The following is a 25543-nucleotide window of genomic DNA, read 5'->3' as shown; positions in this document are numbered from 1 at the left end:
ATGGGATGGGGACTCAGGAATTGTACTAGAAACATAAGAATGATTTACTTTATATGGGTCAAGTTTTCACGATAAGATCATAATCTCCCTGAAGGCCTAGGAAGAGGGCTGGAATCTGAACGGTGTGAATCATTGTAACCACTGGTAGCTTCATGTCTGGCCCCGACCCCTGGGCTTGGTTAGGAAGGCTGTGATTATCTCCATGCAAAGATACACAACCTTTGCTCTGCTGAGCACACAGCCCTGCTCCTGGAAACCCCCACCCTCTCTTCCAAAGGAGCCCTGCTCAACCAGGCAAGGTTCACATTTCAGAGTATGGAGAATGTCCACCAACGCTTAACCTTGCACCTTTTGCTTGCCACTTTCATATGCCTGGTCATAGAGTTTCATTTAGAAAGCAAATTCCTAAACCTAGGGATCTGTGATAATGCTGATGTCATAAAAATAATCCGATTTCAGAGCGAAACATGTACTGTTTTAGCAACAGTGATGAAATGTTCTGCATATAGCAAGAGCTCCCTAAAGCACTATTAATATCACTGTAATCATCATTTAGAATTTAATCATCATCATATTTAGGTCGTTTTCCCAAAGCGCCAAGAGGCTCAGCCTCCAAATAAGTTTAATATCTCAAGGGGACTCCACATAGTTGCTGGTGGGGCACCGCCGTGTTCAGGTCCCGAGGATCCAGGAGTACGTAAGTGAAGCCACTTGGTATTTAACAATCTCCTGAGAAAATGAACAACACACACCTCCCCCAAGAGCCCTCCCTTTGCTGCTGGCTACCTGTTCTTCATCTATTTCTTACCCTCAAGTGCTGGAGCACACCTTAGAGGACTTACAAGACAGAGGCAGGAGAGAATTCTGCTCAACACAACATCTAACGTATAATAAGGGCTCAATAAATACTGGCAATTATTATCACTTGGCAACTCTAGATATTACCAAGAGAGACAGAATGGACATTCTGGTTGTTTTTCCAAGTTTTTGAACCAGAAGAAAGTTATTCCACACATCTCAAAAGATCAGTCTCACCCAGAAAATGGAGAATATCTGTTTATTCTTTCCATGAACTGTCAGCATCAACTCCGGAAAAACTAAGACCATGGATTCCTCTGTGCTGTTCCATAGAAGAAAGATTGTCGTTATGAGCATGAAATGAGTTAGGATACATAAAGCACTTAGGATGTTGGCACATGTGCTGAACACTGGGAGAGAACTGTAAACATCCTAGCTGATACTATTACTGTGATCTTAAACTCCTAGAATTTAAATCATTGGCTCTCCAGAAGAGAGAGGTAAGAGAGGACAGTCATAACAGAGACGAATTGACCGAAACCAATGGGTTGGGCAACGCTGTGGGCTGCATTAAGCCACTACTGGGAAAATGCAAGAGACAGAAAACAGTTCTTTTCTGCAAGACACAGCAAGGAACCCAAGAGTCAAATAGCCACCTAAAACTTTACAAAAGACATCTTAAGTCAGTAGGATCATTACCAATGAATGGCTGGAGGTGAGAGCCAGGGCAAGTCACTTTGTCTTACAGGTGGGTGGAACGAGTTTAAAGAAGCAGTAGGGATGGAACTGGGCTTTGAAGAATGGGGAATATTTGGCTAGATAGGAAGGGCTTTCAAGTTGAGTAAATAATGTAAACACAGCTGTAGTAAATAGGTTTAGCTGGGATGGCACTTTCACGAGTTTATGTGACAGAGCGATGGTGGGAGACCTGGGACTTCACAAGGTATTGACAACGGAAGCAGAGAGTTTGGGTGTCATCTTTTGTCAACATGAAGTCTTTGGACAGTGAAGTGACCTGCTGACAGCAGCATTCAAGATATATCCCAGTGAGAGTGAACAGGTTGCAGTTTAGGAAGAGAGCAGGGGCAGAGACCAGTGTACTCAGTGCAGAGTCACCAGGGCCTGCTATGTGCCAGGGACCCAGGGCTCCTGGAATCCAGACAGACAAGTCCCCAGCTTTCAGGGAGCTCACAATGTCATGAGTCCCAGTTGATCCACTCAAGGACACCAGTGGATGCTAAAACTATTAGGTATAAGGTTGTTGAGGAGCAGGATATGCCTGCAATCTCAGGGCATCACTCAAGGTGGCATATTTGTTACAAACGGAAATAGGCACCTCTCAGTGGAGAGATTAGCGTTTCTGCCTAAGCCACATGAATGGACCTAGCATCAGTGGGCTGGCATATCTGGATGTGATGCCATCTCTGCAGAGATTCTTAACAGAAATACCTAAGTAGGGAGCTATGTAGGATTATCAGGTCTAAAGGTCTGATATACAACATGAGGACTATTGCTAATAAAATTGTGTGGTATTTGGAATTTTTGTTAAATATGTAGATTTTACCTGCTCTTGTCACACACAAAAACGTAACTATGTAAGATGGTAGATAACATCATGTTGTAAATCTCAAAGATACACAATAACATTTATTTAAAAAATAAACAGGGCTGGGCACGGAGGATGATGTCTATAATCTCAGCACTTTGAGAGGCTGAGGCAGGCAGATCACCTGAGGTCAGGATTTTGAGATCAGCCTGACCAACATGGTAAAACCTTGTCTCTACTAAAAATACAAACATTAGCCAGGCACGATGGCGTGCACCTGTAATCCCAGCTACTAGGGAGGGTGAGGCAGGAGGATGGCTTGAACCCGGGAGATGGAGGTTGCAGTGAGCCACCCTGCTACTGCACTCAGCCTGGGTGACAGAGCAAGACTCCATCTCAAAAATAAAATAAAATAAATAGGATCCAGAATATGGGACATTTTAGAAGACAACCTGGGTTTACATAAAATTTAATGTAATTAACAAAAACGGGCAAAGGAGTGGTGTCGTTTATACATTGAAAGGGACTGAAGCTGGGATTGGCAAACTGTAGCCCATGCCTGCTGCCTGTTTCTGTAAATAAAGTTTTATTGGAACAAAGTCATATCAATTCTTGTACCTGTTGTCCAAAAGCTGCTCTGAAGCCACAGTGGCAGAGTTGAGTATTTGTGACAACGTCTATATGGCTGGTAAAGCCCCAAATATTGACTCTATGTCCTTGTTTCTTCGGATTTAAGCCACCTAACAGCCAAATGCAATGCATGAAACCTGCATCTGGCGGAAAAAAATCAATAAACATAATTCTGGGGCAAGTGGAGACATTTAAATAAGGTCTGCATACTAAATAGCATTACTGAATTTTTACATTTTAATTTTCTCAGGTGTGAAATGGTATTGCGATTATGCTGTGCAATGCCTTTCTTCTTAGGAGTTGAGTGCTGAATATTTAGGGCTTGTGTCATGATGTCTCTGATTCATTGGTAAATGGTTTAGCCAGAAAAAAAAAATACACACACGCACAGACACACACACACACACGAAGAAGAGAAGGTAAAAGGGGGATAGAGGAAAAGTGTGTAGGGTGATAAAACACCTGTGGTGAAATGTTAATAATTGGTCAGTCTAACTGAAGAGCATGCAGGTAGGTGTTCATTATACTGTTCTTTCCACTTTTCTGTAGCTTTGAAGAGTTTTTAAACTAAAAGTTAATTTTTACCAGAGTTAAATTCATTCCTATAGGCTCTGTCCTGACCTTCATCCCAGCTGCTTCCGCCACCGTCCAGAATTCTCTTATCATGGAGAAATGGTTGGGAGTTAGATACAGCGGCCTCTTCCCCCAAGCGGGTGCTGTTACCCTGTAAGACAGCCCCAGCAGGGCCTTCCCTTGGTAACCTGGAATTTTGCTTGTTGTCTCTTGCACAGTAATTCCATCAAGCTGGTGAATCTGCTCTCCATATTTATCAGCACATGGCTGACTGCAGCCGGATTCATCCACTTGGTGAGTAACCTCCAAGACCCTTCTGCTCTCGCTTGCCGGCAACAAGACCCTCTCTGAGTCATTTTATTACCTACAATTTATGTTGCTGGAAAGAAACTTCACCTCGGTTGTAGACAGGAAAATGGGAAGCAACCACACAATTGTCTGGGTTTCCAACCTTTTTACCCCAAACTAGTTCCAAATGGTGAGTAATGTTTGCACTATTAACCTGCATTTTTCCACTCATTGCTCATTGGTATTGCAGTGGGGGGCTTTGGTAGATTTTCTTTCTGTCTGCAGTAACTACAGTAGGCCACAAGATGGCAGTGCTTCCTAAGCAAATACCTGGAAAAGCGCTGGGGACAAGGTTGTAAGTTTGACCTATACCTTTTGGTAAACAACGAATTCATCCCTCAATTTCTCTCCACTCCTCCCTTACAAAAAGCCACCTTTGAGTCTTTTGCCTGATTACTTCTCAGTTTATTTTGTACCTCAAAAATGTTAATTCTTTATGAATGACTCTTTGAAAGCCTTATATTAAGTCAAGCCTCTCTCACCCCACCAAGGCAGACTTGTCCCTTGCTTTTAGAGAGCACAGCCACTGAGGGAAGTGTGTTTCATACAAACCTAGACTGTTAAAACTAGAAGGAGCCTCGTCTAGCTATGAGACTTTGGATAAAGTTGACCACTGGTAGCTGAGCCTCTATTTGCATAAGGGATTGAAGGATGCGTTTAACTACCCACATTTGGGTGATTTAGATAATTATCACCCAAAGGAAGACAGGCCTGGGATGGCAGCGGGTGGGGGGCCGGGTCTTAGGTAGTCACCAGATCTAGGGTCTCCTACCCAGTCCTTTATGCTGTTGGGATTCTTGGCCAAAATCACCCTTAATCACCCTAATTCTTGCTGTAACCAAGCACTCAGCACCCAAATCACTGATGTGGAGGAGACAGTTGTCTTTAATAAGACGATGACCCCACCTTACTATTAATACTAGTGAAGTCCTTTCTGATTCACCAGGAAACTTTTGTGAAAATGGCACATTGAGGATAAACTTGATGTGTGAAAGAGGCCAAGTCCCTGGAAACATTTTGCAGAGGCAGAGCTGGAGGCCTGGGGGCTGCTGTCTACAGTCCCTGCAGGTGGATCACCGGCACATTTGAGTCGAATTGACCGGCAGCTCCCTCTCTCCTGAGAGTCTCTAAAGTACCTTTCCTGCCTACCTCCTGGCCTTGTTGGCAGGTCAAATATGATGGGAGGACAGGAAAGTGGGCAAACTCATCCTGGGCCAAAACTCTCCAACTCTCCAAATGCAGCCACACCCATTTTTTGAAGTTTTGCCTCTACAGAGTTGACCAGGACCTGTGTGGCCCACAAAGCTGAAAACGTTTGCCAGCTCTTGGTCTAACGGGCGGTGCCAGTGCAAGCCGTTCTCATGAGCTCAGTTTCCATGCCCCTGGGAAGATTTCCGGCAGCCTCAAGGCTAGGACCACCATTGGCAATTTGCAAAGGAGGGAGAGCAGGGCCAGATCCCAGAGATGCTGTTTGAATCTGAAGAAGCAGGGCCCATCAGGCACCTCTTTGGTCTAACTGAGGAAAGGAGGCAGCTCCCTGTGGAAGGGTTGAGGATTTCTGCGGGAGAGGCAGAGCCAGGCCATCTGGGCCTTAGAAACCTGTTGAAGAAGGTCAGGCTCTCTGGAGTGCTCTAAAACGTGGCCACAGACAATGCCCTGACTATTAGCTGGATTCAGACATTTTACCAGAAGAACAAAAATGGCCTAGAGATACTTCCCTTCTCGCTTTCCCACTCTGTCCCAGTCAGCCAGGAAGACATTTTCTGCTGCCGCTTCTCCGCTTTCTCTGTGTCCTGCTCAGGAGCTCCGCATCCTGACTCAGAGAACTCAGCCTGGGAACCACACAGCTCGAGTGGAGAGCGATGTGTGGCCTGCGGGAGTGCCCAGCTTCCGGGTTGACTGTATGTATACGCTTCAATAGCATGTTTTCCTTTTTCTCCCCTGTCCCATTTGCTTTAGGTGGAGAATTCAGGGGACCCATGGGAAAATTTCCAAAACAACCAGGCTCTCACCTACTGGGAATGTGTCTATTTACTCATGGTTACAATGTCCACCGTTGGCTATGGGGATGTTTATGCAAAAACCACGCTTGGCCGCCTCTTCATGGTCTTCTTCATCCTCGGGGGACTGGTAAAAAAAAAATCTTTATTATGAGGTTGATTTGGATGGTTAATATTTTCCACGATATGTTTCCTTAAAGCTTCGTGTTTTAGACTGTGTTCTGCACTAGAAGCAAGCCTTAATGTTACAGTCAGGCTAAGTGAATCCCAACAGGAGGGTGATTTTTCTGCATAATTCTTGGTGTATTCTACCTGTCCCATAGATCCAGGCGCATTGCCCCTGTCAGGGACAGCCATTTAGCCAGGAGCAAACCTAATTGTCTTAAGAAAGTGATGCTGTTAATGAGGGAGAATGTCTACCCCTTAGTGATGTAATTCAGCATCTGGTATGCTGCAAGGACAGTGGCTGTCACCTGGTAGAAGCTGTCGATACTTTGCAGACAGTTTGCGGTTTCAAGAGCTGCCCCTTCCCCTTTGTGTTCCTCCCCAAACTTCCAACAAACACTGTGGCTGGAACCAAAGGACAGATGTAGGTCTGTCCTTTGGTCTTGTCCAGGTCTCCTTCAGTCTGTCCAGCACCTTGGTCTCGTCCAGATGGATGTCCCCATGTGAGCAGAGTGTGGTTTTGCCAACAGCTCACTCCATTCTGTGGTGGACACGTGGGATATTTTTCCTCCTTTCTTGAAAGAAAGTTTCACTGTTTGCTTTTTAAAAGTCTAGGCAGCTCTTTATGTTGCACTAAACCATCCCTTATAATGCCAATGGAGGGGATTTCTGGCCACACGTCGGCAGTTGCTGCATTTTATCTTTGAAAGTAGCTCATCTTAAGTTTAGATTTTTTGCCATTTATGAAGTGAGTGATTAAAATCCTAATCTATACACAGCTTTCATGTATGTACACTGCGCTCACATTTATATTTAGTGATGCATACACATCTGTCTGTTTTGTATGCATAGGGCATATACATTTAAAAAATGTATAGAAATGTGCATGTGCGTGTGTACATTCAAGCAAGCATTTCTGCAGCATCTGCGAGGTGCCGGTAGGTATAACAAGACCCATCCAGCCAGCCACAGGCAAGATGTTTGTTGGACAAAACATGGCAGATTTGTGTTTCTCCTTGCTATCTTCTCCTCCCAGGTGATTTCCTAAATTTCCCTTTTGTGCTTTTTAGTATTTTTTTTTTAATAGAAAAATTTAGTTTTTAACCTTTCGGCATTTATTTTCTTTTGTCACTCATAAACGCATTGATTCTCCTCCGAATTTTAATGAGAAGGAACAATCTTCTCTTGCAAAACTGTATGTGTGTGTCTGTGCGTGTGCATGTGTCTGTGTGTGTTTAATTTCCGTAGCCTGCGCACCTTTTGCTTATTTTTCTCCAGCAGGAAGAACTAGATATCACCTTATTCGTTCCTGTGGCCTTTTTATTTTTCTTGACTGCGATGTTTTTGTTGTTTACTTGTCAAGGTTAACTAATGTCTGTTTGTCTCATGTGTTTCCGGGAGCTTGCTCATTTTTTTTTTTTTTTTTTTTTTTTTGACCCAAGGTATCCATATATACCTTCGCAGACCTAATCCTTTTGTGTTTTCAGATCTTAGTCACCCCTGCTCTGAGCAGGTCCCCCCCCCACCTTTTCTTTGGCCTGTCTTTTTTAGTCTCTCTTCTGTCTCCTATCTTCTCAGGCCATGTTTGCCAGCTACGTCCCTGAAATCATAGAGTTAATAGGAAACCGCAAGAAATACGGGGGCTCCTATAGTGCGGTTAGTGGAAGAAAGTAAGTATGACAAGAGGTTTTGCTGCCTCCGCTGCGGTAGAATCCTCTCTGCATGCCATTTTTTTTTTTTTTTTTTTTTTTTTTTTTGGCTCTTGTTTCTTTGTTTCATGCATGTAGGCAATGTTTGCCCGCTACGTGCCCGAAATTGCTGCTCTCATCCTGAATCGGAATAAATTCGGCGGGACTTTTAACAAACATGGAGGCAGAAAGTAAGTCAGTTGCATCAGAAGAGACGTGGTTGAGTGATTTTCAGGAATCCCTTGCAGAGGTGCCATCCGAATCCCGCCACTCCCCCACTCCGGCGGGTGCTTCTATGAGGGAAGGCCCACCTTTTGCATGGGGTGTGATGTCAGAGGTGACCCCAGGACGTTGCCACACTTGGACCAACCCTCACTCACAGACTCCAAGAGCTGTAATGGATTCGTCCTGAAAGGAGTCCATTTATAACTGGGCCCATATTTTCTGCTCTGACCCCTAACAACTAGACAAAACTCATTCATTCTTCACATCATCTGGCTATGTGATAAAATTCTGGTCCCTCAAACTAGTATGATGCCCTCCTATGATGGTTTGTGTGTAGCAAGAACGCAGGATAAGACTCTGGCAGGGAAGTCCTTGGGTGGCAGATGCAGGTCATCTGGCTGAGTGCAAAGGCACTGTGGCCACCGGGAGCCCAGTTCTTCTCTTCGTCCAGGAGGCACCTATCTTATCCTCAAAGGGACTCATTACTCAGCTGACATTCCTTCTGGGCAAGAAATATTATATTTCTGGTATTTTAGGGTACTCCATGCTATTCCTGATGAATCTTCTGTTTGGCTTCTCAAACGTGAATGCTTTCTTCTTGGGAACTATTTCAGTCTGTGCTCAGATCACTTCATCACTCTCAGTATCAATGTGCAGGTTCAATAGAGACCCCAAAGTTTTCTCCTAAGCAAGGGGGAGCACTTTACCGTGTCAAGACAGGAACGCTGTGGGGGAGAGGTGACTGTCAGCAGCCATCCTTTATTTATTTTTTAAAGCTTTTTCTGGGGCAGTCAGCTTTGTTTGTTTTGGTTTGAGGCATAAGTTACACAGAGTTAAATGTGTACACATCTTTAACATACGGAGTGAGGAGCTGGAACCTGTGTACACACTCAGGAACTACCGTCCGACCATACGGATCAAGACACAGAAAACCTTCATCACTCATGCCTCTTCCCAGTCATGGAAGTTCCTGTCATGAAACTGTGTTGTGTTGTTTTGTTTTCCTTCTCGTTCATTTTCAAATGAACTCTTAAAGAGATTCATTGGTTTTTTTTTGTTTTTTTTTTTTTTTTTTAAGAGGAAATAAAATCAGACTGAGAGTGTCGTTTTTCCCTTCACTGCTGCCCCTTCCTTGTTTCGACAGTCAGCCGTGTCGGACGGAGCGGACCCTCCCCTTCGGTCAGTGAGTCCAGTGCTTCCTGAGCTCAGGTGTCCGGGCCTCTGCACAGGAAATCAGGAGGTGGACAAAAGGGCTCATTTTCTTGAACTACCCACAGGACACCAGTTTCCTTTGAAAGGCACGAAGGACAGCGGGCGAGAGGAGGCCAGTTGGCATCTTCACAGAGGCAGCACAGCCCCCCATCTTCCCGCTAATGGAGTCCTCCCCTCACTATTATCTTCACAGCCCTGGATGAGGTTGGAACCAAGCTGTTCTGATTTCTGGGCCATTGGTTGGATCCAAAAGGCCAAATAAGTCCAGAGATTCCCCTTGGTCCTGCATCCCATGCCAAGAGGAAATCAGCCTCTCGATTCATTTTGCCTCGAAGGTGTGGACAGGTCTCCATAAAGCAGAAGGCACTGTGAGGGCCTGGGGGGCTCTTTATGGCCTCCCTGTCTGCCACTGTCTCCGCCAGCATTTCCCAATCACTGCCTCTGAAGACGTTAATAAAATCAATTGCCCTGAAGGCTAGGTTGAAAATATTTCTTGACTCTCATTCCAGGTATTTTTTTTTTTTTCTTTAATGAAATAGGTTTCCTAATCAAATGTGGGTGGGCTGGTGGGTGGGCTGGAGGCCGGCAGCTTTTGGTGCCAGGTGACCCAGATGGGGCCCTCAGCCCGGCACTCCCTCACTGCCCGCAGTCCAATCCGGTCATCTTTCACCCTGGCAGTTCCACTCAAACTTTCAGGTGCTGATGACTTCAGATCACAGACTTCCTGCTATTCTGTTCTGGCTCTGTAATCTTTTATCACCACTTTTAGCCTGGTGTTCTCTCCTCTCTCTGTCTTTTTTCTTTTCCCTTTATGAAAATGCACTTTGCTTTTAATGTTCTTTCTGGGTCCCCACTGTTCCCGACCCAGCACAGAGTCCGTCCTGTCATCAGCGCCGGGCCTGTTCACTTTACGCATTGTTTCCTGGTTCAAAAGCTAATTACTAAGTAGTTTAAAGAAGCCCTTTGGTCACTTAGATCTTTCATCAGAAAATAGAAGCTTGGGAAAGGCACGGTAATGAAGGGCCATTAGCACGCTTTGTTTGATGTTGTTTTTCCAGTCAGTAAAACAAGATTGATGAAATGTTATGTTTGGCCAAATTTTGAGTTTTCATTTGGAATTCAGTGTTGAGAGAATGGGCTGTCAGAATCAATAAGTTTTCTTTCGCTTGGGATATGGGCATGTGGTAGTAATTAGCAATATAAGGTCTTTAGTTGAGCAACCAAGCATGGATTCTGGCAGCAAACATAATGAGAAACTACAGTTGTTCTATTTCTAATGTCAGAAAGTTTCCAGATAAAATTAAATGCATTTGCAAAAGGAAAGCAGCTAAACCTTGTTGAAAGATAAAGTTCGGACTCTTAAAAGAGCGTGCTGTGCTCTGAGTTTCTGTGTATGCATAAATTAATGTGCTCTGTCCACGGACACACAGACTTGTTCTCTCTCCCCAGGACCCAATCAAATGAATGCCCAGAATGTAATTAGAATGTATACATAGTAAAGGGATTTGTTTACATGTGCATATTTTATTCAGAAATGATTTCTCTAACAATATATTCACTTGTCAGAGAACTCAAAGAAACTTATGATCTAAAGCTACAGAGACACAAAACTTTGAAATTCAAAGATTATTTAAAGCAAAAAAACAGGCAGAGAAGATCACTGTTTTGTGCACACAACACCCAAATTTGGGATATTGGAGAGTATGAAGATTTCACTGGCATTTCATTTTCAGTTTTAATCAATGTGTTTGGCGTAATGCAAACATTTCAAGCAGCATTCTCAAAACCTCTTCACCATCAACACCATGTCAAGGGCCTGCAGTGCCTTACGCAACATTTTCATCACCTCCTGCAGGATACCCAGTCCTCGGAGTAGGGATGGGTACCCGTGCACGCGTGTGTGTGTGTTGTTGGCTATTTCATGTATGTTGTTATGGTGGATTGGGGTGCCTAAGAATAGGGGTTTGGGTGTCCACAACCAAGTGAGCAGCTGAGGCCAGTAATTTTCTCTGAGTTGATGGGAGTAGGGACAATTGGGCTCTTGGGTTGAGACCCTAAATCTTGAATTCAGAAGAGTAGCCTTCCTACAGTCCACCCGGCCTCCCATGGCCACTGCCTCCTCCCGGTTCCCTTTGTGTAAGGTCAAAGCTGCTTAGACACAGGGAAGGCATGAGGGGTGGTGAGGCTCCCATGGCCTTTGGGATCCCCGGCTCTCTCCTCCCTCTCACAGCCCCTTGCAGTTTCCCCAAGAGGTTTCCTCTCTGAGTGTGATTCATTCCACTCCTGGTTAGTTTATGAGAACTGACAAGATCATGGTCCGAGGTCACATGGCCAAAGGCCATGGAAAATAATCGGTCACAGAGAGGAATCCATCTGCTGTAACTCCCGTGTTAGAGGGAGCCCAGCTGGGGAGCCACCCAGACCTCCTGTTTCCCGTGTTGAGATTTGAGTGACTCAAGTTTGAGGCAATCTGAGGCCAGGTATTTGGGTCAGAGAGAATGGGATGGGTTTCAATTATTCTACTGATTCCTGGTAGCCAAATGCTGAGAGGACACACAAGAGGGGAATGAGTCATGAAAGACTAGAAGTAGCCAAGATGGGAGAGGAAAGTGAATGTAATGAACTTGGAGGGAGATCCCCAGGATGAAGCTGCTGAGCTGCCATTTTGGTTTGGGGAACAGTTGTCACGGACCAATCCAACTCTTACTCCAATTCAGGAAAGCTGTCTGTGAAACTTAAATGCTGTGGCTTCTCTTGGAACACTTCCCTATAAAGACAGAAGCGCCACACACTTCCCGAAATGAGAATGTGAATCAGTGCAGCCTAAAGCCCCAGGACTGCCTACTCTGACAATAGTAATACCTACTAATATTTGCATATTTCAGAATTCTCATAGTGATCCTGGGAGAAGGGTATTATCATCATTTCCATTTGGAATGGGTGAAGAAATTGAGGAACAGGGAGGTTAAATACTTGCCTGACATCACCCAGCTAGTAAAGAGTGGGGCTGGGGTTTGATCCTGGACAGCCTGCTTCCCTGTGTCCCACTGCCTCTCCATGTCATCTCTTGAGACCCCTTTCTGCTCTAAACCCAGTGATCTATTGCTGTGTGTCTTCCTCCACCTGTCCCTGTAAGTGGAGCCAGAACGCTGTGCCCATGATGGACAGGAATAGAAAGGCATGAGCCATGAGCTTCATTTTGGGGCTGTCTCCTCTCCCCTCCTACCCACCCACCACCCCTAAGGGTCCTGGCCCCAGGATTGAGAGGAAGAAGATCAAGAGGGGACAAAACCGTTTCTTCCTTCATTGTCCTCATTTAGTTAGACTAAAATTCGAATTCTCTTTTGAATACTTCTAACAATGAGAGGCTCTCAGGGGTGGACAGATGAAACACACCCAAAGTGAGATTTGTGCCTCTTTTGTGGATTTCAATAGTTTCTTCCCCTTCCTGGCTCCGTCATTTAAAGGTAGTTTCATGGAGAATTGTAGTGATCTGCTAAACTTGGATTTCCCTGCTGGGCAGATCTCACCTGCAGAGCCTTCTTTGTCCGTGCAGTTGGAACCACTGTTCCCTTACATTTCTTGGTTGATCTGCTGCACAGCACAGAGCAGTTCTCTCATGTGGTTTCTTGCTCATCAGTGAGAGGCACAGTAGACAGAGCCCCACATGAAAAGTTCTGGAGGGTACATTCTGTGTGTTTATTTTATAGCTTTGACTTGGAATATTCACCCTCAGGAGGCTGTATCCCACTGGAGGGAGTTAGGGCCGTCTACACTCAACCTCAGGAGTGTTCTCCACATTGGATAGAGCCTTGAAATCACAGAGATGGGGGAAGTTTATCATACTTTTCTATTTAAACATGAAAATAGAGTACCTAATTATGTTCTTTATTGAAAATGTTCATATATTAAGGAGGACACCATACTTTAGAAGAAATGATTGAGTATTCGATAGTTGAGAACAAAATTTCAACAACTAAAAACAGCCCAGCACAGTTAGTGACCTGCCTCACTGTCCACCCCTGTGGTCCATTGTCTCCATTGGTCCATTCACTCAGCAGGCAGGCATTCTCTGTATTACACACCAGGCACGATGCTGGCTTGTGCCAGGTGCTCAGGGTTCGGTGGTGAATAGGCCACCGCTGGAGCCTGTCCTCATCGAGTTTACAGTCACAAGAAGGCTGCAAGCACAAAACAAGGGTACAGCTAAACCAAATGCCAGTTACGCATTTTAACATGTACTGTCAAACCAAAACCAAAAAAAGACTAAGATTCTGCAACTGAGAAAAACAGATTATTTACACGGATAAAGTAGTCCAAGGAAGTGACACCTCAGAGGAGGTGTTAACGCTTGTTCAATGACCTTGACCCAGCTTGCATTACCCGCTAAGCTGGGGAACCTAATGCTCTTGCTTTTAAAATCCAGGTTATGGCCAGGCACGGTGGCCTGTAATCCCAGCACTTTGGGAGGCTGAGGTGGGTAGATCATGAGGTCAGGAGTTTGAGACCAGCCTGGCTGACATAGTGAAACCCCGTCTCTACTAAAAACACAAAAAATTAGCCAGGGGTGGTGGTGGGCCCCTGTAATCCCAGTTGCTTGGGAGACTAAGGCAGGAGAATCCCTTGAACCTGGAAGGTGGAGGTTGCAGTGAGCCGAGACTGCACCATTGCATTCCAGCCCAGCCTGGGTGACAGTGTGAGACTCTGTCTCAAAAAAAAAAAAAAAAAAAAAAAGAAAGAAAATTCGGGTTATGCAGGCCCCACATGCAAACATAGCCCTTCAGTTCTCCTTCCGCTACAGGAAGTCTTAAAAAATGATTGTTCACACAGGCCCTAACCTGCCTGAGCAGTGCTTTCTCCACTGTCGGCAGAGGGCATCCTGCGTATCTTCCCTGCTTCCTGATTATTAGGTTCTTTTTAAACTCTGTGTCTTTCCTTGTATCAGAATTAGGCTCTCCTTCCTACTCAGCCCCTTTGTTCCTTCCTGAGGCCACACACTATTGTCTACTGCCTGGCCATTTTGTATCAACATGGAACTCCAGTCCATTTCCTCTGCCACACTCAGATCTCGTCCACCAGGGTTCTAGACTGATTTTAAAGGATTTTGAAGGATTTTAAAAGGATTTTAAGGGAATTTAAAATTGTCTACTCTGCCAGAGCATGGATTATTTCTTTACAAAGACTCATTTAATCTACCATCCCCAGTCCACCCCACTTTAAAGAAATTAACATGAATCGTGGCTTCATGTTCATCCATTCCACATGTGTTTACTGAGGGCTAGCTACACACCATGCACTGGGGACAGATACGGTTTCTACGCATCCATAAAAATCTCCAAATATACCACAGCTCTTCTGAGCTACACGTTGTACTATTTGGCCACGTAAGTGGTTGGGAAGTCCAATCTCAGAGCTTATTGAAACCTCTTCTCTTGGTTCTCAGAGAGTCTTCCTATAATACCATTTCCCTCTCTACTCTTTCTGGGAAGGCATGGCCTCTAGCATTTGGGAATTGGATTTGAAATGATTTCATGTGATACTGACTTGGCCCGATACACAGACCATTTCTTTCCTGTTTACTTGTGGGCAACACTCACTCTCACTTCTCCTCGCCTGCAAAGGGCGGACTGTTCTCTTGAAGGGTGTTTCCTATAAAATGTCATTTACGATTTCTCTGTTGCAGACGTGGCTCTGTTCGAAATGTGACTGAAGCTTTGCATCCTACGTAGATTTAGATGGCTCATGAAATAGCCATTCAGCCCTTGTTGCGTGACCCACGTGACTTCCCCAGACTGAGCCCCTCAGCAATGTCTTCGGATTCCTAGATTTTAAAAGCCATAAATTAGCAAATCATCAACATATCACCAGGAAGGATCATCTGGTAGCTATTCTAGTCAGAAGGAAACACAGGCCCCAATAACCGATCTTCACAAAGATATGAAGAACTGTAGACAGACAGATACAGTAAATAAGAAGACAAATAGATAATTCAAGTTGACAGACCATCTTGGACTGATTAGGCATTCTGCTTTGATTAGCATTAAACTTCTTGGTAACAGAGAAAACAAAAAATGAGCTTGCCCTAATACGTTGGAAAAATGACCTCTTGACTACTTCTGAAATGCAGTGCTGAGGCGTAGATGCCCAAAGCACTTGTCATTAGATGCCTTATCGTCTGATGTGATGTGCCAGGCATCGCTTCCTGATGAGAGGGGTCTTGGTGGGCGAGGGACGTGGGCAGTTCTATCTGGGCATCTGTTTTGGATTCCTCTAAGCCATATCTTCAGTCTCTTTCAAACTTGAAGCTCTATTTAAAGAGACTTGGAAGCATATTAAATCAATTTCCTGATAATTCTGATAGAATGAAACCCCCCTCCTTTCCTGCTGTCACTCTTCCCTTCCACACACTTAGCAAAATGTTCCAGCTATTGTTCTGAAAACAAGAATAGAAATGTAGGTGGAAGATGAACTATGTACCTTAAAAAAAAAAAAGTCATATTCAAGCCTAGGCTTGCACTCTCAAATATTCTCTTTCATTAAAAAATAATTCTGAATATGACTTTTCAAATTATAATTGCAGAAGAGTCTGCGCAATGGCTCCTTTGATTGGGTGAATCCTTGCCAGGTAGATTCAGAATCTCAGGAGCAAGTGCAACCATCCCACACTAGGTTGCCTCGTGTTTTCTGTCCTTGCACCATGTCATTCACTCTGCTAGATTTCTTTCCAGAGCTGTGCAAAATGGTTCCTGGTAGATTTGGGGTTTCTTCCATGCTGCTGTCATCATACTATGAAAATAAACCAGGAAACTTTCTAACTGGCCAAGTCCAGTGTCTCTTTTTATTAAAACATTATAAGGCCAATACAGTGTGAAAGTCATGGAAATCTGATTCTGTTGTCCCGAGGGTTCCAGTCTCCACAGCCAGTACTGGTGTTGCATCACAATGGCCTCTCTCACCCCTAGAACCACAGGAGCTGCTCTGAATGTGGGTACCAGCTGCAGTAAAAAGCAATCTCTATCTCCCCTCTTTGTACCTTTCTAATAAGAGGACGGGGGGCAGTTCAGAGGTAGATATGTGCCCATCTCAGTGAGAGCCTTTGCCATTGACTCCAAAGGCAAATGTCAGTTAGTGTATCGATCAGCCTTAGGAGAGCTCCCATTCTAACATATTGGCTCAACAAACAATAATTTGAATCCCCACCAAGTGCCAGGCTCTGTGCTGGGTGCTGTGGGTAAAATGTGTTTCTTGCTCTCCTGGAGCTTATCTGAGCTTCTGACCAATCAGAACCACCCAAGGAAGCAGTGGCAGTGACACAGAAGCTTGAGTATGTAGGAGCATCTTCCCAGTGAAATGCTGTTTTTCAGGTATTTTATTCAATAAAATTATGGAAGTATAAAATAAACATGAAAGCAGGAGACATTAGAGGGAAGCCTCCCAAAAGCATTTGATGATTCACATTGTTGAACATACCCATTGGAACAATGGAGAGCATAGGTAACAGCAGAGTGCCTTGTTCACCTAAAAACTTACAGAACCAGTACAAGAGGGGTTCAGAAAGATTTGGAGGGTGGGGAATCTGCTGATGCCACCCTGAGGTCCACTCCTTTCCGGATCCCACAGAGGTCCTGCTGTGGTCTGTCACGAGTTCTAACCCATAGCTCCTCCCAGTCCCTGGGTGACTAACAGATGCTGGAGGTCTGCTGGGGCCTATGCAAATATGTTGAGTCTACAGAGTGAATGGCTAGCAGCTTATGGTAGCTGTGGCAATACCCTTGGGTGTGGGTGGAGAACAAGGCAAAGATATGTCAAGATATGATTGTCATTATGGGAGGATTAGTCCCAACAGCATGTGCTCAAGGACCGTGATGCATGATTCACCAGTGGTGTTAGGGAAGGAGGTGGGACTCACTATGCAAATCAAAACCTTCTCCCTGGCAAGATTTAGAACCATTTCTTTGCTTGGACTCATTCTCCCTCTATTCCACCTTCATCCCTGAAGAGTGAGGCTGACCTTTGCTTGCCTTAGTCTTCTTTCAGTCTCTGCTTGTAAAGAACCAGCATTATCAAGTGAAGACAGGCAAATCTGCTTTGATCCCCAAAAAAGGAAGTGCCATTCAGCTCCCTGATTTCTCTGTAAGAGCAGAGAACCATCTAGGATTGGAAGAGTCAGGTCAAGGGAAGATTTGCTTAATTAAAAATGGCCAAAGGCCACCAAGCCCAAAGTAATGGGATGAATAAGATGCAGAGGGGTGAGGGTGTTAGGGAGGGAGACATAGAAAGAACCAGTGCAGTTTGTGAGGGTTCAGCAACTGTGGAATTGCTTACTGAAAAAAGCTGCAGAATTCCCCTTCCAGGGAGGAAGGAAGGAAAGAAAGGAAGAGAGAGAAAGAAACCGAAATGGTGGTGATTAATACCTGCATACTAGGTAACAGCGAGAATTAGGTGAGAACCAAAGTGAAGGTAAACAAGTCACCAGTTAGGATTCTTTGGTTGCAGGCAACAGAAACTGATTTATGCTGACTTAAGCAGAAAAGGATTACTTTTTTAAGATTGTCGTACCTTAGAGATTCCAGTGAAAAACTGAAGAGCGAGATCCCGGAAAGGACAGAAGAGAGCCAGAGATGTAGTTCTGACGCTGAGGAAGCAGAAACTAGGGGGCAGTCATTACAGGGTTTTGTAATCAGGTTGAATCGACTCCCACTGTGATTAGTGTCAATCCTTCCAAGATTTAAAAGTACTGATTGGCCTCACTTGGGCCCGAGTTCTTGACTAAAGCTCCCAAGACTATGTAATTGGGAGACCGTATTTAATTTGGGGAGTAGGAGTTCCCCAAATTAAAATGAGGTACTGTCCACAGAAGGGACAGTGTATGCAGGACAGGCAAAAACAACCAATGTCCCTCACAGTGAGGTTCTCGGAATTTAAAGACTTGGACTGAGGCTCCATGTAGGCTACAAGCTACAAAATACGTGTGATCATTTCTCATCCACAGTCTAATTATGGAGGACTGACTGTGATTTGGGAGGATAGAGGTGAAGACACAGATCCCTCTAGGGTAGTTGAGGTTCTGGCCATCTGCGTGCAGTAAGACATAAAGCTTTGGCCCAGGTAGGACATTCTGGTATTCCCTACTGGGGCTGCCAGTTGTCTGTCCTCTGACCTTGGCGCTCTGCTTTAGAGGTGCCTTTGCTGCACTGTTGCATCTATGTGCTCAGACTTCTGCCCCCATTTAGGGAAACAGCAGTGCAGCCTGCCACATCCAGAACAGCTCCATTGACAGCTGGAGAAGATGATTACCTTATTCACTTCCTCACTAGGAGGGAGAATGCATTTCCTTCCTTTGTGATTAGCAAAGTACTAGATGTGTCTATGGGTAGGAAATTATCTTATTGCTGAAACTCCTTTTTTAAAAAATATATTTTAACAGGAAGTAGTGATAGTCATGGTTTGGGATTGTGGGACTGATACACATTCTCATTTGTTTGGTTATTTTTCTCCTCATCTGTACAGCTTCCTTATAGACCTGAAATATGCAAGTAGATTCAGGTCTATAAGTAGATTCAGGGTGGTGAAATATGCCTGTGGTCTGACAGGCTTGCAGTGAACTACCTGTTAATTTTCTTCCTCGCTTACCATGGCATAGAGTCTTCAAGATGCATACTTTGTCAACCAGTTCATCGGTCAGCAACTAGTTCTTGAAAGCCCAGCAGGTTTCGGGGGTTCCAAGCCAGGTCCTGGGGTAGGGTAGGAGGACAAGTGCAGCCTGGAGTTAGGCTTCATGTGCCCATGATGTCTCTCCCATCTTTACTGAAGTCAGTCCCTTTGAGACATTGAGTAAAGGAGGAAGTGGGAAGGTGGGAGTTGGATTAGTCCTGTTTTTTGGCAGGGGAGATTGAGCCTCAAGGGAAAAGCTGGGGAACAGTAACCCTGAAGGACATACCCCGAATCAGGGAAAGCTGCATTAAGACAAAGTAGCAAAGAAAAGCACTACCACATGAGAAGGAAAGGAAAGCCCAGCTTGCAAGAGTGTCATGGAGAGGTGGTGATACAGACACTGAGGGCTCAAGGTCAACCTAGGAGGGCAAACGTGAAGCTCGGTTGCTGACCGCTGTGTAGTTTGGGTCGTTGGGTCTCTAACCCGCCACACCTTGCTTCCTTTATGATGCTGCTGGTTCCCTTGAGAAGTACTTGTTAAAATCCATTCCTATCATATCAGGGGCTACCAATGGTGAGATGCATTTTGGGAGGGGCAGGATGAGGAAAGCATGATTAGAAGGCTCAGCAGAAAGACAGAGAGCGTCTAGCATATGTATTTGATATAAATATTATAGTTTTACAGAGACATCTAGATCAATATGTGCCACATTTCATCTACCTCTTTGACAAAGTGAGCACAATGGATTCAGGGAAAGCTGTATAGGATTTTCAATTTACTCTGTCTGATTTATTGTGACAGGATAGCTCTGGGTTTTTTAAGTTCTTTATACTTGTTCCAGTAAAAATGGATATAGTATCTTTAAAAATAAACAGCCCAGAGCTGTGCATTTTACATTGTCTTCCTAGAGCGAGGCTCCACTAAAGAAAGATCTAAGGCCTCCCCACCCTTGTAGAACCTGATCGCTGTAGGATTTGCTGCCGTCCTTTCTCTTCGGCTTTTCTGAGGGAGTGTGAGAGTGGTGGGGGCAGCAGGGAGAGTAAATAGGGAAATCGATTAGGAAGCGGTGGCAGACGTCTAGACAAGGTATGATGATGGCGTGAACTAGGGCGGGGGCAGAGCACTGGAGCCCTGTGCGAGGATTCGTCAGTGTCTGGTGGGTGCAGCCCAGTCAGCCTGGGCCTCTTCATTTTACAGTGACTGGCCCCAGATCATGGAGGACTTGCCCCCCCCAAGTCTCCCAATTCCCAGTTTAGGGGTTTTTTTCCTGGTACCAACTGCTTTCTTTCATCAGAAGGCAGAAAACTGAGGGAGGTGTTGTACCCTGGGTCTGGCACTCACCTTGCAACCTGTTTCCACATCAAAGGGAAGAAAGGTGCTGGACAATTGCGAAGGGCCATTCATTCAGATGCCGACATAAACATAAGAATGTGGGAGGGGGCCGTCTGTGACTATCTCAGGGTCACAGTTTCCCTTTTCAAAGGCTACTGACTCTAAGAACCAGTAGCTGAGGCTTGTGAAAAGCATTTAGATTTTCCTTGTCATAGACCTAAAGTCATCTTCATCTTCAATGGCTCTCTGGAGGCTTCATTCACTGCCCTCCTGGCCTCTTCTGCATTCTGCCTTAAGTCACTTCCCCCAGGTTGTCCTGTGTGCCCGTGGAATTGAGCTCTGAAGCTGAAGTACTGGCTGAGCTTGGCAGGCTTTCCTGGCCCATCACCGCAAAGAGAGCAGAGGGACTGGGGAGAATGTGTGGGATTTCATTCTGGAGGTGGCGACGCTTAAACAGCAGGAGAAGCACACCCATGTACATTTAGTGAAGATATGCCCATGGAATAAGCAACTGGCAAATTTATGGTGACCCTCAGTAGCATTCATAATCATCAGGCATTCTTCTCATGAAGTCATTCTTATGCCTCCAGTGCCATGACCCACCAGTACTGCCCTTTTTGGTTAACCCAGCCCATGTTTACGGAGCCCTGACCTGGCACCAGCCACTACTTGCTCACACTGGATGAGTAATTCCTCTCCAGAAAGTGCCATTGGATACTATTTTGGCATCAAAGAAGGTTCCTTGTGTGTCTGAGGTGGATCTTTTATTCTAAGCCAGGACCTGTTAGCTTATGTTTAGTTTATGTTATCCCTGCCCAAGAAATATTTGTTTACAGATCTAGACAAAGCATTAAAAACCAAAGAGTTCATCAGATGAGAAATGGTTACTGACTGAAGTCTACTGGTCATCTTCACAAATTGAGCGATCAGGCTCTATAGATCATTGGTCATGACAATTGCTGGTGGTCTAAAAACGTTCAGATCCAGAGCCACAGATACGGAGAGATTTAGCTACTCTCACAGCTGAACTTTCCTAAATATTCCCCATTGTAAATGGATCATTAAGATTCTTGTTATCTTCTAGATTCCGGGCTGGTGAGGAAGTCCTAAGCTGTACGTGACATATCTAGAATACACATTTGGGGTAGGGCACTGTGGTTCATGCCTGTAATCTCAGCACTTTGTGGGCCAAGGTGAGCAGATCACTTGAGGCTGAGAGTTCATGACCAGTCTGGGCAACATAGCAAGGCCTTATCTCTACAAAAAAACAAAAGAAAATTAGCCAGCTGTGGTGGCATGCATCTATAGTCCCAGCTACCCAGGAAGTTAAGACAGGAGGATCGCTTGAGCCCAGGAGTTCAAGGCTGCAATTACCTATGATTGAACCAGTGTACTCCAGCCGGGCAACAGAGCAATATCCTGTCTCTAAAAATAAAATAAAATATAAAATAAAATGGACATCTGCATCGCTTTGCAGCCTCTTGGCTGCCCTAATCATATGGCTTCAGTTAAGTTTGGCCTAGAGTTCCTGACCAGTAGGACTTAGGATTTCTGCCTGTAATCAGACTTTGTTGAGACTATCATGATACTACGTATCCAGCCAGACTCCAGTGATTACAAAACTCTGATAGTTTATCCACTCCAATCCCCAGACTAAACCTCTCCCTTGGCCAGTGGAGGATCCCTCCAATACCCCCTCCACCACATATCCCGGAGGACCTCTCTGGGTCCATCTCTGCCTGAGCTGAAGGAGAAGCTGAGATATACAAGCTGCTGCCCTTTCCACTACCACCTTCATCTTAGTGGGAACTGAAACGGGAGACCCCGACCACATCCTGGACAAATTAGTTTTATTTGCTGTGGGATGCCAGGCATATAACTTGAGGAAAGAGTTTCAGAAAGGTTATCTGAAAAGATTCAGGTAGTGAGAATCCGGGGTTGTTGAAGGATTAGGTGAGATTATACAGGCCACAGAATGCTATATTGGTTACATCCTGATTTACAGATATCATATGGCACTTAACCAACTGATAGTGCTTACCATGGGCCAGGTTACTTGGCCCTTTCATGTATCATCTCCTTAAATTTCAGGATAACTTCATGAATCTGGCACTAGCTCTGGCCCCTCAAAGGCTCTGGCTTTTTAATTGTAAAATGCAAACTTGGTATATTGTCCAAGACTATTTAGTTGTTTACTGTCTGAGCTGAGTTAACACAGGGCTATCAGAGTATGAATCTCACATGGTAAATGTGTAGGTGTCATGGAACCCAACAGCGATAACCTTGGTTGAGTGTCTTTTTTTGGCATTCTTCAAATCATGCCCTGTGAACAGCCATTACTCTGCCTCCAATGAGGTCACACCCTGCTCTCTATCTTAGAGTATTTTTGACGATATCTCTCATATTTGGGGATGCAATAAATTCTAGTTCTCTTCTTCCTGTAATAATATCGTTTCCCAAACTATGGCCCTGGAATCTTCAAAAGTCTTGAAAATATTTCCGGTAAATAAATGTTTCCCATTCGCCATCCATCCCTCATGCTTCTGCAGGGCCCTCCTCAGACACAGGCTGGTGGAAGCAGAACTCCTAATACCGATTGTAGAGTTAGAGGCAGCCTTTCCCCATCCATCAATTCTAACTGCATTCAAACATTTTCAATATGCGGGCTCCTTGATAACTTTCACTGTATGGAAAACAAAATGGAGGGAAATGATTATTGGCACAAAAGGGGGAAGCCATAAATCTGCACATCAGATATAGGACCGATTGGAACAATATGGGTTCTCCAAGGTTGCCATGATAATGTACCTAATAACTCTCCTTGGGCAAAAAGGCAATCTGCTTTCAATCAATCTCGCTTTTTTCTGAGCAAAACTACCAATTACTTTGAAGGAAGGAAGATTTTTTTTCTTCCTTTTTTGATAAAGACTGCTCTCCACCTAGAAATCATGCTGTAGTTAAAAGATATATTTTCAATTGTCTAGAATGGTATTGGATAGCTAGCACCAAATGAAAAAAGTCAATCCTTTTTCTCTCCTCACACTTGCCAGCATTTGTCTACTTCTTAAGAGAAGTGAAAGTTAATTAAAGGCTTAAGGGATAATATTGATTGCATTGGAATATATTTTATATGTACCCGGCACACTTTCAAGGAAGAGAACCCTGACTTTTTCTAAAGCTGAATAAATCAGCCAGCTGAGCTTTTGATTCAAGGATGAGAGGGGGGAACTCATCTTCTCCCTTGTACTTCTCACACATCTTTCCCAGGGAAGAATGATTTCAGGAGAGGAGGAGGGGATGCTGGCTCATGTTCATTCAGTTCTTTGCATCCTGGGCAGGAAGGATGAATGTTCAGGCATTTCCCCAGACCTGTATTGATTTGAGTCTAGCTTTGAGTAATAACCAGGCTTACGCTGGTATAGAACTTTGAACTTACAATGCCTGGTACAGGAGGCTGGCTGGATGGTATTAACCTCTTGGCTTCCTTCTGCATAGAATGGGAGTAAGTACCTCGCCCAGGCTAACACATACCCTTGGTCGCAGAGCAGGGAATCACATCTGGCTTACTTTCACATCCAAGTGATGAGAATGGCCTAGACCACGCATCTGTCCTGTGCAGACACCCACACATTGGATTCATGTTGGCCTCGCTCTGAATCTTGGAAGTCTATGTGCAGATGGCATTAGAATGGCAAAGTAGCCCTATTGTCAGTTGCAAGGAAGTTAGGTGGCTAGGGAAATTCTGTTTTTCATTCACTTCAAACACATTTGGTGAATTCAAAGTCTGAAATCTTACTCAGAACATGCAAGTTTATTTGAAGTAGTTTGTCTTTGTAAATGCACATGTGCCACAATAAACATTTTAAAATATATGATAAAATGCATATCATCCAAGTGTTCAATTTATATTGTGTATTCTGATATACTGTGTGTTATGTTATATCAACCTTTTACTACTCACTGTATACGAGAGGGTTAGTCATATGGGCTTTGCGCATAAAATTTGGATGGGTGGCTAAGGGAGCTCCCTCAACCTAGCAGGAGAGCAAAGTGATCATGTTAAGACATCTCTTTTGAAGTCGCTCATTGACGCTCTTCCCTCCCCTTGGTGGCCACGGCGTGACTGATTGCTAAGTGCACCACCGTAACAATAACAGTCTATAATGGTGATATTATTAACTACATCGTGCATATTATTGATTTACTCTTTGTTCTGCATCATTATCCTTTCACCAATGAGTTTACTGCATTATTCTCACATACTTAGTCAAGCACCAAATTACAACGAAAGGGCAGGCTCTTATAATGGCATCTAATGGAACATTGCGTAAGCCATCATCACTGCCTCCTATTGTGAGCCACCTCCAGCCAATGAGCTTTCTGCCTTACTGGAATGTGCACAGAGCAATTATGAAGTGCGAGGGACCTGGCCATTCTAAATTTTACCCAGGAAATTACCATACTGCATGTTCACCACCTGCCCAAGTCTCAAAGCACAGCTAGAGATTCAGCCTCTGTCACGTCAGCCTGGGGAACACAGGGACAGGCGCTGAGCCTCTTGCTACATACAGTCTCTTCACTAGAAGCCAGTGGTTTTATCTCCACAGCCAGTCCCGGGCTTTTTGTCTCGTGGCTGAATCTTGCATCAAAGAGCTTACTCCTGGTTGGGCATCATGTAGCAAATATAAGTGGCCACGGCATAGCCTGGTGTCAAAGTCAGATTGGTCCAGAAGCCCAGAGCTGTTGGAAGGACTGTCAGTCTCAATAGTTCTGGAAGAGGGGCTTATCTCTTCCGTGTGAGAGAAATGATTTCCAGAAACAGAAGTCCAAACTACCCTCAAACAAGGCGAGCAATTCCAGCCTCATTCCTTCCTGGCATCTCCCCATTTTGAGGTAAATTCCTTTGGCTCTCCTGGTAATCCCAGGCACCCTAAGGAAGCAACCCTCTGGGGACACACAGCCAGCCAGCATGATCTTCCATTCCATAGATGTCCCATCCCCATTTAGCCCTGAGTAATGCTCACTTACTGTAAAGTGTTACATGCCCCCATTGTCGGAGGAGTTATGGTGGAAAAATGCAAAATTTCCTTTTTACTGCTTATGGCCAGCAGAGCCTATAACATGTCAGGCCTCACATTAGCCACCCTGATAAAAGTCTGCTTTCTTACACACAAAATCATCGTTTCAGCAAGATTTGTTATCTCATTACCTGATAAGCTCTATGTCATAAACCAAGACTCATACAGTAAATCTCCCCGGAGGACGCTTTGTGGGCAGAAAGGGAGAGATATGAATCTGCAAGGGACTTGATAATGCAGCATTTAAGCGCAAGCATAATGTCACTTATTGTTAAATGCATAAAACCACTTGG

The 25543-nt window shown here is 44.6% G+C and overlaps 1 protein-coding gene across 30 annotated transcripts in view; it reads left to right on the top strand.

The window, feature by feature from the left end:
- Nucleotides 1-25543, top strand: part of KCNMA1 (potassium calcium-activated channel subfamily M alpha 1) — a 765877-nt gene that overhangs the window by 527200 nt on the left and 213134 nt on the right. For 29 of the 30 annotated variants that reach the window (XM_074382450.1, XM_074382449.1, XM_074382451.1 and 26 more), the window contains exons 7-9: nucleotides 3766-3841; nucleotides 5855-6025; nucleotides 7639-7730. In XM_074382450.1, coding sequence (XP_074238551.1) covers nucleotides 3766-3841; nucleotides 5855-6025; nucleotides 7639-7730 — 339 coding nt within the window. Of the gene's footprint in view, nucleotides 1-3765; nucleotides 3842-5854; nucleotides 6026-7638; nucleotides 7731-7847; nucleotides 7940-25543 lie in introns of all 30 variants that reach the window. The other variant, XM_074382465.1, reaches the window with a different exon arrangement.

Source organism: Saimiri boliviensis, chromosome 12 (genome assembly GCF_048565385.1).
Source record: "Saimiri boliviensis isolate mSaiBol1 chromosome 12, mSaiBol1.pri, whole genome shotgun sequence".
NCBI classification, from domain to species: domain Eukaryota; kingdom Metazoa; phylum Chordata; class Mammalia; order Primates; family Cebidae; genus Saimiri; species Saimiri boliviensis.
This window is presented reverse-complemented; position numbering and strand designations above follow the sequence as displayed.